Below are 17,743 nucleotides of genomic sequence, written 5' to 3' on the forward strand. Positions count from 1 at the left end.
GTGAGGAAAGTGGAGATGGCCAGGGGAAATGGAACAATGTGATATGTATGTTTACAATGAAGATCACCCATAGCTCAAGCCATGGGAGCCTGGAACCCTTTACATTCCCCCAAATTCCTTACCTTAACCTCCCACCCCAAGCTGACTGTCATCTCCATGCTAGACTCTTTCCACTACCTGCCCACCTCCACCCCAACTGCATACTTCCCTTTCAAATCCTAACATACTTCAAATAATCCCCCTCTTCCTCAATCACTCCCCTTGCCCCCCCCCCCACACACACATCATATATATATCACTTTCCTCACTCTGTCTTCTCACCTCCCCACCTCTCTCTTGCTTTCTCTCTGACCTGTGTGGTGTCTGCTGCTCATCAGAGACGGCCCTGGGAGCCCTGGCCAGAGTTCTGAGGGAGGACTGGAAACAGAGCGTTGACCTGGCAACCACCATCATCTACGTCTTCTTTTGCTTCTCCAGGTATACAACTYGCTCGCTCGCCAGAACCTCTTCTTTTGTTTTTCATGTTCTGCTCTCTCTCATTCTGACAGCAATCACACAACTATGACAACATATGGCAAAACCTTACTTTCCAACCTTGGGGGTTGGGAAACACTAATTACCCTTGATAGAATAATAATTAAACTACTTGTCAAGAGCGATTTGAGTTGTGAGAGGATCTACGTAGTTCTGCAAACTGATAGTCCTTCTTGGCCCCGCTCCGTGGCAGTGCTGTTTGGTTTTGAAATGATTTGGTTTGTGTCTGGCTGATTATGAGTAGGAGATGAGAGATACTGTTTTACTCAATCTTTCTTGTCCTTTTTTTGCAGTTGACTTTTTGGACTAAGCTCTCAGCTGATAGGATCATTTCAATCTGAGCACCCGACTGTGCTAAAAAAAATAGGTGTTGCATAACGATGAACGAAATGCACTTTTGAATAAGTGGAAGCCTTGTAAACCTTTTCTCTTCCCTGTCCCAGTTTCTCCCAGTTCCATGGGCAGGTGACCCACTATAAGATCGGAGCCCTCTGTATGAACATAATTGAACACGAGCTGAAGAGGTACGACCTCTGGCAGGACGAACTGCAGAAGAAAGCGGCAGCCTATATCCTTCAGCTGAAGTCAAAGGTCACCTAAATGATGTTACATATCTCGCTGCTTGATTTGATTTGATTTGATTRGGATCCCCATTAGCCGACGCCAATGGCGACAGCCAGTCTTACTGGGGTCCGACACATAACGAAAACAACATAGACAGAGGGTCAATGCCTCAGGGTTCCTTCTGCCCTCAGTGCTGGCTGATTTCTAAAACACGACTATATAGTGAGTTCATTGGTTCAATACAGCAACACTCCTTCCTTGACTGATCTCACGTGACGATGACCATAAGAACCAGAATGTGAAGAAGGAGCATGAGAAAGCCTTCAAGAAGTACCAAGGTCTACTGATCAAGCAGGAGCAGCTTCTACGAGGTACAGTAACTGTGTAGCACACTACCATGTCTAGCAGAGGGGTAGTGATGTTTGTTAGACAGCACTATTAGTGCTTGATAATGCAGTGATGTAATTACATAGTAATTACCAACTACATTGGTTATTWCATAGTAATATCAAGTTGGATCACTATTTGATTCTACAGTCCCCCCTCTCCCTATTGYTTCCCAGTGGCTCTGCACCTGTTGTTGAACCTTGCTGAGGACACGCGCACCGAGCTGAAGATGAGGAACAAGAACATCGTCCACACCCTGGTGAAGACCTTGGACCGGGAAGACGAGGAGCTGCTGGTGCTGGTGGTCTCCTTCCTCAAGAAGCTCAGTATCTTCCTGGAGAATAAGAATGACATGGTGAGAGAGGAAGGRAGAGAGGGAAAGATGGAGGGAGAGGGGCAGAAAAGAGGGAGGGATGTAGGGTGAGCGGTACAGGAGCTGGTGGTCTCCTTCCTCAAGAAGCTCAGCATTTTCCTGGAGAACAAGAGAGACATGGTGAGTGATGGAGTGAGAGAGGAAGAGGGAGGGAGGGATGGATGGAGAGGAATTGCAACAAGGTGAGGAAAATACAGTGAGCTCAACGTATTGGGACACTGACCCCTTTTTTGTGGTTTTGGCTCTACCCTAGCACTTCAGTTAAAGTGCAGACTGTCMGCTTTAATTTCAGGGTATTTTCATCCAAATCCCAGAAATATTCCATAGGCACATCCCTGTTAGTGAGCTTTTCTCCTTTGCCAAGATACTTCATCCTCCTGAAAGGTGTGGCATATCATTAAGCTGGTTAAACAGCATGATCATTATACAGATGTGCCTTGTGCTGGGGACAATAAAAGGCCACTCTGAAATGTGCAGTTTTGTCACACAACACAATTCCACAGATGTCTCAAGTTGAGGGATTGTGAATTGGCATGCTGACTGCAGGAATGTCCACCAGAGAATGTTGCCAGAGAATTTCATGATAATTTCTCTACCATAACCGCCTTTAACGTCATTTTCCAAAATTTGGCAGTACGTACAACCGCAGACCACATGTAATGACGCCAGCCCAGGACCTCCACATTCGGCTTCTTCACCTGCGGGATCGTCTGAGACTAGCCACTCGGACAGCTGATGAAACTGTGGGTTTGCACAACTGGAGAATTTCTGCACAAACTGTCAGAAAACGTCTCAGGGAAGCTCATCTGCGTTCTCTTCGTCCTCACCAGTGTCTTGACCTGAGTTCCACGTCGTAACTGTCTTCAGTGGCCAAATGCTCACTTTCGATGGCTACTGGCACGCTAGAGTAGTTTGCTCTTCCCAGATGAATCCCGGTTTCAACTGTACCGGGAAGATGGCAGATGTGGGCGACCGGTTTGCTGATGTCAATGTTTTGAGCAGAGTGCCCCATGTTGGGGTTAGGGTATGGGCAGGCATAAGTTACGGACAACAAACAGAATTGCATTTTATCGATGGCAGTTTGAATGCACAGAGATACCGTGACAAGATCCTGAGGCCCATTGTCGTGCCATTCCTCTGCCGCCATCACCTCATGTTTCACCATGAAAGTGCACGGCCCCATGTCGCAAGGATCTGTACACAATTCCTGGAAGCTGAAAATGTCCTTGTTCTTCCTTGGCCTGCATACTCACCAAACATGTCACCTATTGATCATGTTTGGTATGTTTTGGATCCACGTGTATGACGGTATGTTCCAGTTCCTGCCAATATCCAGCAACTTCCCACAGCCATTGAAGAGGAGTGGGACAACATTCCACAGGTCACAACCAACAGCCTGATCAACTCTTTGCGAAGGAGATGTGTCGCGCTGCWTRAKGCAAATAGTGGTCACACCAGAGACTGACTGGTTTTCTGATCCACRCCYAATTTTATTTTATTATTATTTTTATTATCTGTGACCAGCAGATGCATATCTGTATTCCGTCATGTGAAATCCATAGATTGTTAGGGCCTAATGAATTTATTTCAATTGACTGATTTCCTTGTATGAACTGTAACTCAGTAAAATCTTTGAAATTGTTGCAGATGTTGCTTTTTATATTTTTGTTCAGTGTACATAGTCCCCCCATTGTAGGGGACCAAAAGTATTGGGACAAGTTTACTTATGTGTATTAAAGTAGTCAAATGTTTTGTATTTTATCCAATATTCCTAGCACACAATGATTACATCAAGCTTGTGACTCTACAAACTTGTTGGATGCATTTGTTGCTTGTTTTGGTTGTGTTTCGGATTATTTTGTGCCCAATAGAAATGAATGGTAAAAATATATTGTGTCATTTTGGAGTCATTTTTATTGTAAATATCATACCCCCTTCCAAAAATGCTCCCCTGTTGTAATGGTGAGAGGTTAGCATGTTTTGGGGGTATGATATTTGTGCGTCTCACTCTATTATTATTATTATTATTATTATTATTATTCACGATTCATTCAGGACTATGCATAGTCATGGTAGCATCCACATTAATGTAGAAGTGTTTAGAAACATATTACATTCTTATTTACAATAAAAGTGACTACATTATTTACCATTCATTTCTATTGTGCACAAAATAATCGAAACGCAACCAAAACAAACAGGAAATGCGTCCAACAAGTTTGTAGTCACAAACTTGATGTGGTCATTGCGTGCTAGGAATATAGGACCAAATAAAGTTTTGACTACTTTAATACATATATAGTGCATTCGGAAAGTATTCAGACCCCTTCCCTTTTTCCACATTTTGTTACGTTACAGCCTTATTCTAAAATGGATTCAATTACATTTTTCCCTCATCAATCTATCCACAATACCCGATAATGTACATTTTTGCAAATAAATAAAAAACAGAAATACCTTATTTACATAAGTATTCAGACCCTTTGCTATGAGACTCAAAATTGAGCTCAGGTGCATCCTGTTTCCATTGATCATCCTTGAGATGTTTCTACAACTTGATTGGAGTCCACCTGTGGTAAATTCAGTTAATTAGACATGATTTGGAAAGGCACACACCTGTCTATATAAGGTCCCACAGTTGACAGTGCATGTCAGAGCAAATACCAAKCCGTGAGGTTGAAGGAATTGWYTGTAGACCTCCGAGGCACAGATCTGGGGAAGGGTACCAAAAAATGTCTGCAGCATTGTATGTCCCCAAGAACACAGTGGCCTCCATCATTCTCAAATGGAAGAAGTTTGGAATCACCAAGACTGTTCYTAGAGCTGGCAATCTGGGGAAAAGGGTATTGGTCAGGGAGGTGACCAAGAACCTGATGGTCACTCTGACAGAGTTCCAGAGTTCCTCTGTGGAGATTGGAGAACCTTCCAGAAGGACAACCATCTCTGCAGCACTCCACCAATCAGACCTTTATTGTAGAGTGGCCCGATGGAAGCCACTCCTCAGTAAAAGGCACATGACAGCCCACTTTTAGTTTGCCTAAAGGCACCTAAAGGACTCTCAGACCATGAGAAAACAAGATTTTCTGGTGTGATGAAACSAAGATTGAACTCTTTCGCCTGAATGCCAAGCGTTACGTCTGGAGGAAACCAGGCACTGCTCATCACCTGTCCAAAACAATCCCTTTGGCGAAGCATGGTGGTGTAAGCAGCATCATGCTTGTAGTGATGTTTTTCAGCGGCATGGACTGGGAGACTAGTCAGGATCGAGGGAAAGATKAACGAAGCAAAGTACAGAGAGATCCTTGATGAAAACCTCCAGAATGCTCAGGATCTCAGACTGGGKYACTGGTTCTCCTTCCAACAGAACAACTACCCTAAGCACACAGCCAAGACAACGCAGGAGTGGCTTCGGGACAAGTCTCTGAATGTCCTTGAGTGGCCCAGCMAGAGCCTGGACTTGAACCCAATCAAACATCTCTGGGGAGACCTGAAAATGGCTGTGCAGCGACTATGTCATTATGGGGTATTGTGTGTAGATTGAGGGGGGGTAAACGATTTAATCCATTTTAGAATAAGGCTGTAATGTAACAAAATGTGGAAAAAGTCAAGGGATCTTGATACTTTCTGAATGCAGTGTAAGTGTATTAGTCCCAATAGTTTTGGTCCCCTAAAATGGGGGGGTGGCAAATGTACAAAGAGTGCTGTTTTTTCTAAATGRATTTTCATATGGATGAAAATACCTTCAATGTAAAGCTGACAGTCTGCACTTTAACCTCATAGTCATTGAATCATTTCAAATCTAAAGTGCCGGAGTACAGAGGAAAAAACTTCAACAAATRTATCGCTGTCCCAATACTTTTTAAGCTCACTGTACATACAAAGTCTCAGGTCCTCTGACTTACTGTAGATTGAGAATGTATAATAATAATATTATTATTTTTATTATTTTGTGGTACCTTTTAAAGATTTGTACTAGTTTACATTTAGAGTTACTTTTGATGCCTTCTCTAGTACAGTTGTAGGACTTCAGTGATCATTGCTTCACTTCCCTGTCTTACTGCAGTTCCACCTGGATCCAATCTCAGCCAGTTTGTGTGCCTTTATTAAACCCAGACTGAGTTAGGAACAGTTTTTATTTTAAAAAATTGTTTCCTTTTAGTGTATCTTTGACTGATAAAAAGAACCCTTCGGGGTTCTTGCCCATTGTCTACATGAGTCCAGCAGAACAGAAGAGTAGTGCTCTCAACATGTTATTCACAGAGTATCTTTACTCTGTGGGGACTTTATCTCAGGGGACGGTTTTAGTTGCAGGCTGATTAGCTACAAAAAGATAATTGGTTAGGGATTTGTCGTCATTCTACTTATTACACGTTTGTATTCAACACCAGATAACAGTTGTGAGATGGCTTTAGAACTGCAGTTGATTACTGTGCAGACAAAATTTATATTGGTGTCAGTGGATTTCCTTTTGAACACAGTAGCAGTGTAATTGACACACACACCTCCAGTGTGCAGGCCATCTGGTTTGCTACTCTTCGTGGTGCCTTATAGACTGGTCCTTGATGTGTCTGCTCAACACCTGCACCTACCTGTCAACACTGTGTGTCTAGTCAACACTGCTTTCTCTGTACATTCAGGACATTCTTACCAAATTACAAAATAAGTTGAATACGTTTTAAGTAATTCATTGAATGAACGGAGTTCAAATTAAATTGACCCCSAACACAGGTGAAGTCTGTGTTGTTAAAGTTGGCGCCGATAGAGATGACAGCTTCGCTTCTAGTCCTTAGGAAACTGCAAAAGCATTTCGCTACACTCGCAATAACATCTGCTAACCATGTGTATGTGACCAATAAAATGTGATTTGATTTGTCTGACGTCAAAGAAAGTATCATTGTGGTCTCTCATGGTGGGATTGGTTGTTGAAGTAGGGTGTGTATCGGTGCACATTTTATATTGGGTTGTGTTTAATGACTTTAATGTCTCCTCTGTTCTCTGGTGTTCAGGCAGAGACGTATGCTGTGGAGAAACTGGCCAGGCTGCTGCCCTGTAAGCATGAAGACCTACTGAACACTACACTGCGCCTGCTCCTCAACCTCTCCTTTGACACAGGCCTCCGCAGCCAGATGGTCCAGGCTGGACTCATCCCCAAACTCTCCTCACTGCTAGGTACACTACTCACTGACACAACTGTGTATGTGTGTACATGTGTGTAATGGCCAGCAGAACCAGAGCCAGCGAGGCTTACTCCTGAAACTAGATCMTGTGTGTGACTGGTGTGTTAGCTCGTCCAGGGGGTCATGTGGCACGGCTGGGAGCATCTGCAATGGGCCTTTTTAAAAATGTGCATCATTTTTAATGTGCATAATTAATATAATATATTTGTTAGAATAATGGTCATCCTTGTTGAAAGCTTTCGACACCTTGTAGAGTCCATGTCTGACRAATTGAGGCTGTTCTGAGGGCCCAAAGGGGGGGTGCAACTCAATATTAGGAAGGTGTTCTTAATGTTTTGTACGCTCATTCATTGGCTATGTTATTACTAGCTCAAACACTTTAATCTGCAAAAATGACAAGTTAATTAGTGGGTGATGATGATTTCAGAACCGAAGTGGAAGGGACGGAAAACAGGCTACATTTCCCCCTTTAATCTGATAGTGGTAGTGGGGTGGTAGATGCCTAGTCTTCTTTATTGCTCAGCTCAGGTGCCTACATAATGCATACACCATAGACATACATCACTTACACACACATACAAAATGTACACACGCACAGAAGTCAGCTCAGAGAGCCCCAGCTCATGAGTGCCATCAGCAGTGCCATTCCATAATTTTGGATGGAAAATGAATGTGTTTATGCAACAAATGTTAGTGTATCGCATCAAACCGATTCGCATCAATTCATTCTCTAATGAAACCGAATTGTTTCAAACTAAACCGTAACTTCCTGTATCGTATCGGAGCCTGTTTATCTAGATGCATATAGAATCGACTTGAAAGGGAAAGATGCACATCCTTACTACACAGTGCATTCGGAAAGTATTCAGAGCCCTTGACTTTTCCAACATTTTGTTACCTTAGCCTCATTCTAAAATGGATTAAATAGTTTTTCCCCCTCATCAATCTACACACAATACCCCATAATGACAGCAAAAACAGGTTTTTAGAAATGTTTGCAAATGAAAAAACTGAGATGTAACATTTACGTAAGTGAGCCATGAAGTGCTTTGAAAGGCTGGTCATGGCTCACATCAACACCATCATGCTGAAAACCCTAGACCCACTCGAATTCGCATACCGCCCCAACAGATCCACAGATTACGCAATCTCAATCACACTCCACACTGCTCTTTCCCAYTTGGACAAAAGGAATGCCTATGTGAGAATTCTGTTCATTGACTACAGCTCAGCGTTCAACACCATAGTACCYACAAAGGACCCTGGTACTAAACGCCTCCCTCTGCAACTGGATCCTGGACATCCTGACGGTTCGCCCCCAGGTGGTAAGGGTAGGCAACAACACATCTGCCACGCTGATCCTCAACACTGGGGCCACTCAGGGGTGCATGCTTAGTCCCCTCCTGTACTCTCTGTTCACCCACGACTTTTGATTACATTTTTTAAAACTTTAGTTTATTTAGTAAATATTTTCTTAACACTATTTCTTGAACTGCATTGTTGGTTAAGGACCTGTAAGTAAGCATTTCACGGTAAGGTTATATTTGGTGCATGTGACAAATACAATTTGATTTGATTCAGACCCTTTACTCAGTACTTTGTTGAAGCACCTTTGGCAGYGATTACAGCCTCAAGTCTTCTTGGGTTGGGTATGACGCTACAAGCTTGGCACACGTGTATTTGGGGAGTTGCTCCCATTCCTCTCTGCAGATCCTCTCAAGCTCTGTCACGTTGGATGGGGAGCGTTGCTGCATAGCTATTTTTAAGGTCTCTCCAGAGACGTTCGATCGGGTTCAAGTCCGGGCTCTGGCTGGGCCACTCAAGGACATTCAGGGACTTGTCCCGAAGAAACTCCTGCGTTGTCTTGGCTCTGTGCTTAGGGTCATTGTCCTGTTGGAAAGTGAACTTTCACCCCAGTCTGAGGTCCTGAGCGCTCTGGAGCAGGTTTTCATCAAGGATATCGCTGTACTTTGCTCCGTTTGTCTTTGCCTCGATCCTGACTAGTCTCCCAGTCCCTGCCGCTGACAAACATCCCCACAGCATGATGCTGCCACCACCATGCTTCTCCWTAGTGATGGTGCCAGGTTTCCTCCAGATGTGACGCTTGTTATTCAGTMCAAATAGTTCAATCTTGGTTTCATCAGACCAGAGAAATCTTATTTCTCATGGTCTAAGAGTCTTTAGGTGCCTTTTGGGAAACTTCAAGTGGGCTGTCATGTGCCTTTTACTGAGGGGCTTCTGTCTCACTACTCTACCATAAAGGCCTGATTGGTGGAGTGGTGCAGAGATGGTTGTGCTTCTGGAAGGTTCTCCCATCTCTACAGAGGAACTCTAGATCTCTATCAGAGTGACCATTGGGTTCTTGGTCACCTCCCTGACCAAGGCCRTTCTCCCCCGTTTGCTCAGTTTGGCTGGGCGGCCAGCTCTAGGAAGAGTCTTGGTGATTCCAAACTTCTTCCATTTAAGAATGAAGGAGGCCACTGTGTTCTTGGACCTTCAATGCAGCAGAAATGTTTTGGTACCCTTCCCTAGATCTGTGCCTCGACACAATCCTGTCTCTGAGCTCTAAGGACAATTCCTTCGACCTCATGGCTTGGATTTTGCTCTGACCTTATATAGGGAGGTGTGTGCCTTTCCAAATGATGTCCAATCAATTGAATTTACCACAGGTGGTCTCCAATCAAGTTGTAGAAACATCTTAAGGATGATCAATGGAAACATGATGTACCTGAGCTCAATTTCGCATCTCATAGCAAAGGGTCTGAATACTTATGTAAATAAGATATTACGTTTATTTTTATTTTTAATGAATTTGCTAAAAATAAAAAAGCTTTCGCTTTGTCATTAGATTTATTTTTTTTAGCCAATTTTAGAGTAAGGCTGTAATGTTACAAAATGTGGAAAAAGTCCAGGTGTCTGAATACTTTCCCGAAGGCACTGTATATTAATACACTTTTTAAAGTTAATCAAGTATAAATTACCTTATTACCTGTTGATTACCAAAATTACTGAAAGTTCCTGTAGAGTTTTGGTTGTTTTGCAATCCTTGTCCATATACATACTTAGGGGAGTGTACATATCATTGACTACATGCTATTCATTGACTACAGCTCAGCTTTCAACACAATAGTGTCCTCAAAGCTTATCAATTAGCTAAGGACCCTGGGACTAAACACCTCCCTCTGCAACTGGATCCTGGACTTCCTGACGCCCACTCCCAGGTGGTAAGGGTAGGTAACAACACATCCGCCACGCTGATCCGCAACACAGGGGCCCCTCAGGGGTGCGTGCTCAGCCCCTTCATGTACTCCCTGTTCGCTCATGACTGCACGGCCAGGCACGACTCCAACACCATTAAATTTGCCGATGACACAACAGTGGTAGGCCTGATAACCGACAACAACGGGACAGCCAATAGGGAGGAGGTCAGAGACCTGGCTGTGTGGTGCCAGGACAACAACCTCTCCCTCAACTGAATCAAGACAAAGGAGATGATTGTGGACTACAGGAAAAAGAGGACCAAGCACGCCCCCATTCTCATCAACGGGGCTGCTGTGGAGCAGGTTGAGAGCTTCAAGTTCCTTGGTGTCCACTTCACCAACAAACTAACATGGTCCAAGCACACCAAGACAGTTGTGAAGAGGGCACGACAAACCTAATCCCCCTCAGGAGACTGAAAAGATTTGGCATGGGTCCTCAGATCCTCAAAGTTCTACAGCTGCACCATCGAGAGCATCCTGACTGGTTGCATCACTGCCTGGTATGGCAACTGCTCGGCCTCCGAACGCAAGGCGCTACAGAGGATAGTGCGAACGGCCCAGTACATCACTGGGGCCAAGCTTCCTGCCATCCAGGACCTCTATACCAGGCAGTGTCAGAGGAAGGCCCTAAAAATGGTCAAAGACTCCAGCCACCCTAGTCATAGACTGTTCTCTCTGCTACCGCATGGCAAGCGGTACCGGAGCGCCAAGTCTAGGTCCCAAGCCATAAGAACATCTAGTCAAATGGCTATCCAGACTATTTGTATTGCCMCMCCCCCCCCCACCACTACACACCACTGTCACTCTCTSTTGTTATCTATGCATAGTCACTTTAACAACTCTACCTACATGTACTTACTACCTCAACTAACCGGTGCCCCCGCATATTGACTGTACCAGTACCCCCTTTATATATTGTTATTTTTTTACTGCTGCACTTTAATTACTTGTTACTTTTATCTCTTATTCTTATCTGTATTTTGGGGGGAAATGCACTGTTGGTTAGGGGCTCGTAAGTAAGCATTTGACCTGTTGTATTCGGCGCATGTGACTAATACAATTTGATATAATTTAGAGCTTGTTCCGGTGTGTTCGCTTGTAAGATTCACTCTCTCCAATTTCTCTTAAACGTTGGGCTACTGTTTCACAGTATGTGTTTGGGGTGTAAAGGAAATGCAAACTTTGCGAGGTGGAATTGAGGTACAGTAAAGGTATTATAGGTGCAATGCTTAACAATCTGAAAGGGATGCACCATTAGACCCAAACCATTGCTGGCAGCAGTGCAGCTGCATAGTGAGTTCACTTGGAATTAAAAAAAACAAAAAAACATTTCTCTCACGGAAACCCCCCCCAAAAATGGCAGTTTAAAGTTAAGAATCTTTTCCCATTTGTCACATCCCTAGTATGTGTGTGGGTGTTCAGTATGTGTGTCAGTGTGGTTTTCAAACTGCGTAGATTTGAAGTCCTCTTAATCATCCTATTGGCTCTGTCCTGTTTTCTGTGTAGAAGTACTGTCCAGAGATATCCCTCTTATCTCCAGAGAGTACCACATTTTACTCCCAATTTACTCCAGAATCATTCCATTTGGACAATTTCACAATGGACCTTTTCTTAGAAGCCATTTGATGTGCATTATGGGTTTTCTCTTTGAAGACTGAACCAGTACTCTCATTTACTCAGTAAATTGCACTAACAACAGAATAGTATACTGTCCACAGACCTGCCCCAGGCGCCACTAATGCATGGTGGTATGATTTTATGAAGGTTGGGTGGTTTTAAATCAGAGCAGGGTGTAATTGAAGTTTAGCTCTCTCACTAACTGCCCCTGAACACTCAAGTTAATTGTTAATGGCTCTCCGCTCTTTTTTCAGTGGGGTTCTAGTGGTATTTAGAACATTTAATGGGGTCTCTCTCCTTCCCCATAAAGGATCCTCCATGTTCCTACCGGTGTAGTGAGGGACTTTTCCAGATCAGGAGGGGGGGAGAGAGCTCATGTGAGGCAACAAGTGTGTGAGCGTATGTGTTAAGGTATAGGTTGAGGGCTCCACTAATGAGAAGCACGTGTGGGCCAATCGCAGCACTGCAAGGGCCTGAGCAGTGTAGCTTTAACTTATTAAAGGCAGTAAAATTGATGCTTCCTCCTGTTTTCCCAATTAAACCTCCAAGCCGTTTCTTTTCTCTTGTTTCCAGGGGTTCAGTGAGCACATCTGGTACCAGTAGGCTGCTACTGTATGTGATAAGGCTGCTTGACCTGCATGGTCACTGACCACGGGTTAGGTTGGGACTAGTTACAACTGGACTGGGTCGGTCTGGTCTGTTAGATCTGTGGTCCTTCATCACCCTAGTTATTACCCAGTGTGGTCGGTCACTGCAGTCACTCTCCCTTTAGAAACTAGTGTTCATGAAACAAGGTCCTAGGCCCTCAGACTCCTAACCCCATGATGTTGGTGAGCTGCCTCTCTGGAGCGTCGTGCAGTCACCCTGCAGTGGTTTGGGTCAGACTCATAAACACTCAGAGAGCTGCCTGACAGATTAGCACTGAATCATAGAGCCATGTTCTTTAGACTGCTGTAAAATAACCTCTTATAAACCTGCAATAAGAAAATGTGTTCATTGTCTTTAAATGACTAGATTTACTCCTAAACCATATCATCCTAGAGAGGTGGTTTTAATCTGTATTGTAATGGACAATACTGTATGTTGTGCACTAGCCTCGTCCAAGACTTTTGGACATTTGAATCTCCATGAAGCAGAAAGTAAGTACAGCTCCTCATTCATTCATCCATTTACCCCTCTCTGTGCTTCTCTTCTCTCTGTTTATGTTTCAGCTGACGAGAGCCAGAGACAGCTGTGTATGTGCATTCTGTACCACATCAGTGTGGACGACAGATTCAAGTCCATGTTTGCCTACACGGACTGCATACCACAGGTAAGACTGRGTAGTGTATACTCAAGGGTCGGGGGCTGGGGCCACAGACCAGACAGCATTAGCATCGAGGCTAACAGCCTTGRAATTATGCACGAGAAAAAGGGGTGTAGCGAGGGAAGGGTGGAAGGATAGAAAGGGATGGAGAGGGTGTGAGAAATGGAGAGAGCGGAAGGAATAGAGAACAGGAGGAATGGATAGAGTGGTAGGAGTAGGGGGTTGGCATGCTACATTTGAACCCAAATCGCCAAAGGGCGGCTGCTCAGCCTTCAGTCTCACTGATGACAGCTYCATGTTTTKTTTTTTTTCTTTCCACTTATTGGAGCGCTGGAGAAAGCCTTGCATCATTCATCTAACCAGCCTTCAGTGAAAAAGGACTCTCCATCTTCTCTATAGTATAGGCCTATTTGGTGTACGTAGATTGCACTAATAGGGAATATCTAGATTTTAAGTGTACATGATGTTAGTGATGTCGGGATGAAACTGATGTCATATTGATTGGGTGAAATCTGATTGCCTCTGTCTTTCATCATTGGTAGATTAGTTAAATGCTTATTCTGTTTGTCTTGWGAGATTGGGTGTAAATGGGGGCCAGATGCTCATAAACAGAGTTGTTTGTTTAGTGGGTCATGTCGCCAGTAGATCTGCCCCGCGGGGTCAGAGTGTCAGAGGGGATGTTGGGTAACAGCATGACTGGAAAGTGGCTTTTGACCCTAGGCCCCCTCTCTCGCTCTCTCTCGGTTTCTAGGGATGGTCCTTTAGCTAGCGCTGGGCAGTTTACAGTATTTTACTATATATGGGTATTGATGTACAGACCGGTTTGGATTTTTACTTTACCTTCTATAATGGTAAATCAGTGTTTGGTTTGTTAAATATGATACGCAACTTTGACGCATGTAATGTAAACACCGTTTTTTGTTTACTCCTCYGTTTTCTACTTGAGTTGTTTTTCTCCCTCCTCCTCCTGCATGCCACTTCCCACATCAAGCCCTGCCCCCCTGTCACTCAAGAGAGCAGTTGCTTGACCACAAACTCAACGAGCACTTTCTTGCTGTTCGCTCTGCAGTCTGCATGGTCAGATAGATGCAACAAGATGTCGGTGACATGCTGCTTTCCCCAAGCATTCTATAATGACACTATTAGTTTGTGTATCTTACTGTCTGCAAACAACTTTCTTAGCAAAGTTGTGACTAAAATAAATATTGTTAGCCGCTAATCGCTAGTTAGCTAGCTAGCTTGCTAAATGTACTAATAGTCAGAGCAAACGTAGCCAGAGGCGTATCATTGCGAGACTTCCGGGAAGCTTGCGAAATAGACCAAGTAGACCAGACCGGGTTTTGCGGTTTGGGAAGTCAATGAGAGAAGTGAAACATTCTTCCTTAGTTGTTAACTAAAAAATAATAATCAGAACCTAGATTCGAGCAAAGTCTTAAGTAGTTGAACATGTTATTACTCTAGCCTCGTGAATGTGACAAACTGACACGTTTTCATTTCTGTCAAAAACAACTTTATATCTAAGGAAAGCCTTTGATTTGACGGCCTGCACATCCGCAGTTTGCCGCAGCGAGGCGAATGTTAGACCCAATGACGTATTTTTGTGCATGAGCTTAGCTAGCCAACATCACCATGACATCGCCTACAAGTGTGATCAGGGATTTCTATTGGAGAAGCAGTTTCTGCCTATCTTCAAACTGTACCGTCTTTAATGTTTGCTTGCTACATGAGGTAAGAATACATGTCACTTCTAATTAAGTGTCACCTGGAAACACTGACCAGCACTTTTGGTTTCTACCCAATAATTATTTCCTGGCTTATTCATTTGTTGTCATGTCAAACATCAATATATTCAAGGTGCTGCCCACTATATTCCATCTATAGAATTTTGCCCATATCATGCAGCCCTGCAGGTCACTTTGTGGAAATGATAACAAAAGTGCAGGAAATGCAGAAATGTATGAAAATACTGATAATAATTTTTGTTTGAAGTTGGATTGAACACTACAACAATTAGAATGGAGAAAGCCCCATCAAAATCACTTATCATGTATGTGTTGCCACCCTAGGGTCATGCACTACTCAAAGCATATTTAGAACTTTTATTATTCAAAAACATAAAATACCTTCAAATACTGTCATACTGTCAAATGTGGAAAATATGATGAATAATTTGGACATATCGCCCAGTCCTACCTGGAGCCAATCTCCTCTCCATCCTCCCTCCCTATTTCCTGCTGTGCAGGCTTCCTCATCAGGCTACCTCTGCTCTGTCCCTGCCCTTTGGCCAGCTCAACCTTTTCCTCTCTGCCTTCCCTACTCCTTTACTTTCTGCCCTTCTCCTCTCTACCTCTGCCCCTGGGCCTGGGGCAAGACCTGACCCAATCCTTTCCCCTTCTCCACTTCTGGTGTGGTCAGCTCTGGGCTGGGAGGGAGAGGCCGGACATGGGGTTATGAGGGAGAGGAAGGGGCTTTAGGGGCAAAGGGGTGTGCAGGGTTAGGGGTGGAAGGAAGGAAGGAGTGGAGGCTGGAGGGGAGTGATGGAGGTTCTGCTGTGCTGTGTAGTGTGGCGCTAAGCCTCCTCTGGTTATGCTGTGGTAAATAAGCAGAGGCAGGTGCCAGAGAGTCTAGACGGGGCTGATTTGGGGTCCAGGGCCCCTGGTATGTGATACCCAATGCGAGGCCTGTGTGTGTGTGTGTGTGTGTGTTAGTAGGATTGCACACTACTGACTCCTCACAGGGAGCGGACCTGCAGTGCCCCTGCTTAAAGCCTTTCCTGTTTAATGTTAAATCAGAGCAGGAGTGCTGGGAGACTGGGCAGGGAAAGAGGGGGAGCAGAGGGCAAGGGCTGGGGGCAACTCCTTTTTGGACCTGCACCTCTTTCTGTAGTTGACTTCCAGGGTGTTAACTGGTGGCCTAGCCCCCTCTTCTGCTCCCCTCATCACGTCTCCCCCCTCACCGCCCCCCTCCACACACGTGCACACACATCCACCATCATCATCACTAAGGACCTGAAGCTTACTGTCTTTTGACGTAATTGAAGGAGACTGTAGGATGCKCTATATGAATCAGAGGCCTTTGGATTGTGGAGGAATGGACAAATTGCAAGCAGGCATGGAATGTCCTCTCTTTCCATCTCCCTCCGTCCACCTCTCTCCTCCATCTGTTTGCAAGCCCTCTCAGTAGTCCCCTGCAGGGTCTTGGCACAGACCTGATTAGACAGAAATGACTGTACCTATACTCTCTACTTATCTGCTCACTTCACAAAAGGCCTTCCTGTTTCCGTACTCTGCGGTTAACCCAGTATGTGTCACCATGGCGACCCACTAAATGACTGTATGGACGATATGTAGACCAGTGTGATCAACATGGTGATGTCATTCATCTATTCAGCCAATGATGTCACCAAGCATGCATCCATCCTCAAATAGAKAGAAAGGTTTGGGAACAGAGACACMSATAAGACACTGACTGACTTCTGRCCAGCTATAATGATTGATGATGAATTGGTATTGATGAATTGATTGATTTATGTATTATTTGATTGCTTGACAGTTGATGAAGATGCTGTTTGATTGTGGTGAGAGCCCCATGGACCCTGAGCTAATCTCCTTCTGCATCAACCTGGCTGCCAACAAGAGGAATGCACAGGTCATCTGTGAAGGTAAAAACACACACACACACACACACACACACACACACACACACACACACTTCTAATCCTGTTTTTCCGTCCCTAGGTAATGGTCTGAAGATGCTGATGAAGAGGGGTCTGAAGTTAAAGGATGTTCTTATCATGAAGATGATCAGGAACTTGTCACAACATGACGGACCCACCAAGAACCTCTTCATAGTGCGTACTAAACTAACTCACACTCAGTCTTTAACACTGATGAGCTTAATCGTGCTCAGTATAGATATAGGCCAGGGACGGGCAACTGTCGCCTGGGGGCCCCCCTTTTGTAGGCCTGCGGATCATAATATATRTATTTTTGGAACTCAGTCGTGGTTCTTACTGTTGCGAGTTAGAATAGTAGARTACACAAKGTGCCAATTTCGAAACGTGTTRTTGCTGCAGCAGTTTTTCTCTTATGTCAGTCACTGACAGACACTTAATTATCACTAAAATCTGCAAACATTTCTCCCCACCCCATTGCAAAATGAGTAGAATTGCATGAAATGAGTTATAACATTGCAACATTTTCTCTACGCCCCATGGCAAAATGTGTAAAATAGCAGGAAATTAACTCTAAAACGTACATTTGTTCTCTCCGCTGTCAAGAGGAGGGCCACTAAAGGGGGGGGGCAAAAGGCTAGGGCCGCCTCTGACTGCATGTGTGTGGGTATGGATGTGCGTATTTATTTATTTTTTATTTTATTTTTCACCTTTATTTAACCAGGTAGGCTAGTTGAGAACAAGTTCTCATTTGCAACTGCGACCTGGCCAAGATAAAGCATAGCAGTGTGAACAGACAACAACACAGGGTTACACATGGAGTAAACAATAAACAAGTCAATAACATGGTAG

At 44.2% G+C, this 17,743-nt stretch overlaps 1 protein-coding gene across 1 annotated transcript in view; it reads left to right on the forward strand.

The window, feature by feature from the left end:
• Positions 1-17,743, forward strand: part of LOC111971398 (kinesin-associated protein 3-like) — a 47,138-nt gene that overhangs the window by 13,814 nt on the left and 15,581 nt on the right. Inside the window, 8 exon segments of the mRNA XM_023998157.2 lie at positions 378-477; positions 978-1,102; positions 1,371-1,469; positions 1,662-1,840; positions 6,865-7,027; positions 13,124-13,224; positions 16,771-16,879; positions 16,956-17,068. Of these exon segments, the coding sequence (XP_023853925.1) occupies positions 378-477; positions 978-1,102; positions 1,371-1,469; positions 1,662-1,840; positions 6,865-7,027; positions 13,124-13,224; positions 16,771-16,879; positions 16,956-17,068 (989 nt within the window).

Source organism: Salvelinus sp. IW2-2015, linkage group LG13 (assembly GCF_002910315.2).
Source record: "Salvelinus sp. IW2-2015 linkage group LG13, ASM291031v2, whole genome shotgun sequence".
NCBI classification, from domain to species: Eukaryota; Metazoa; Chordata; class Actinopteri; order Salmoniformes; family Salmonidae; genus Salvelinus; species Salvelinus sp. IW2-2015.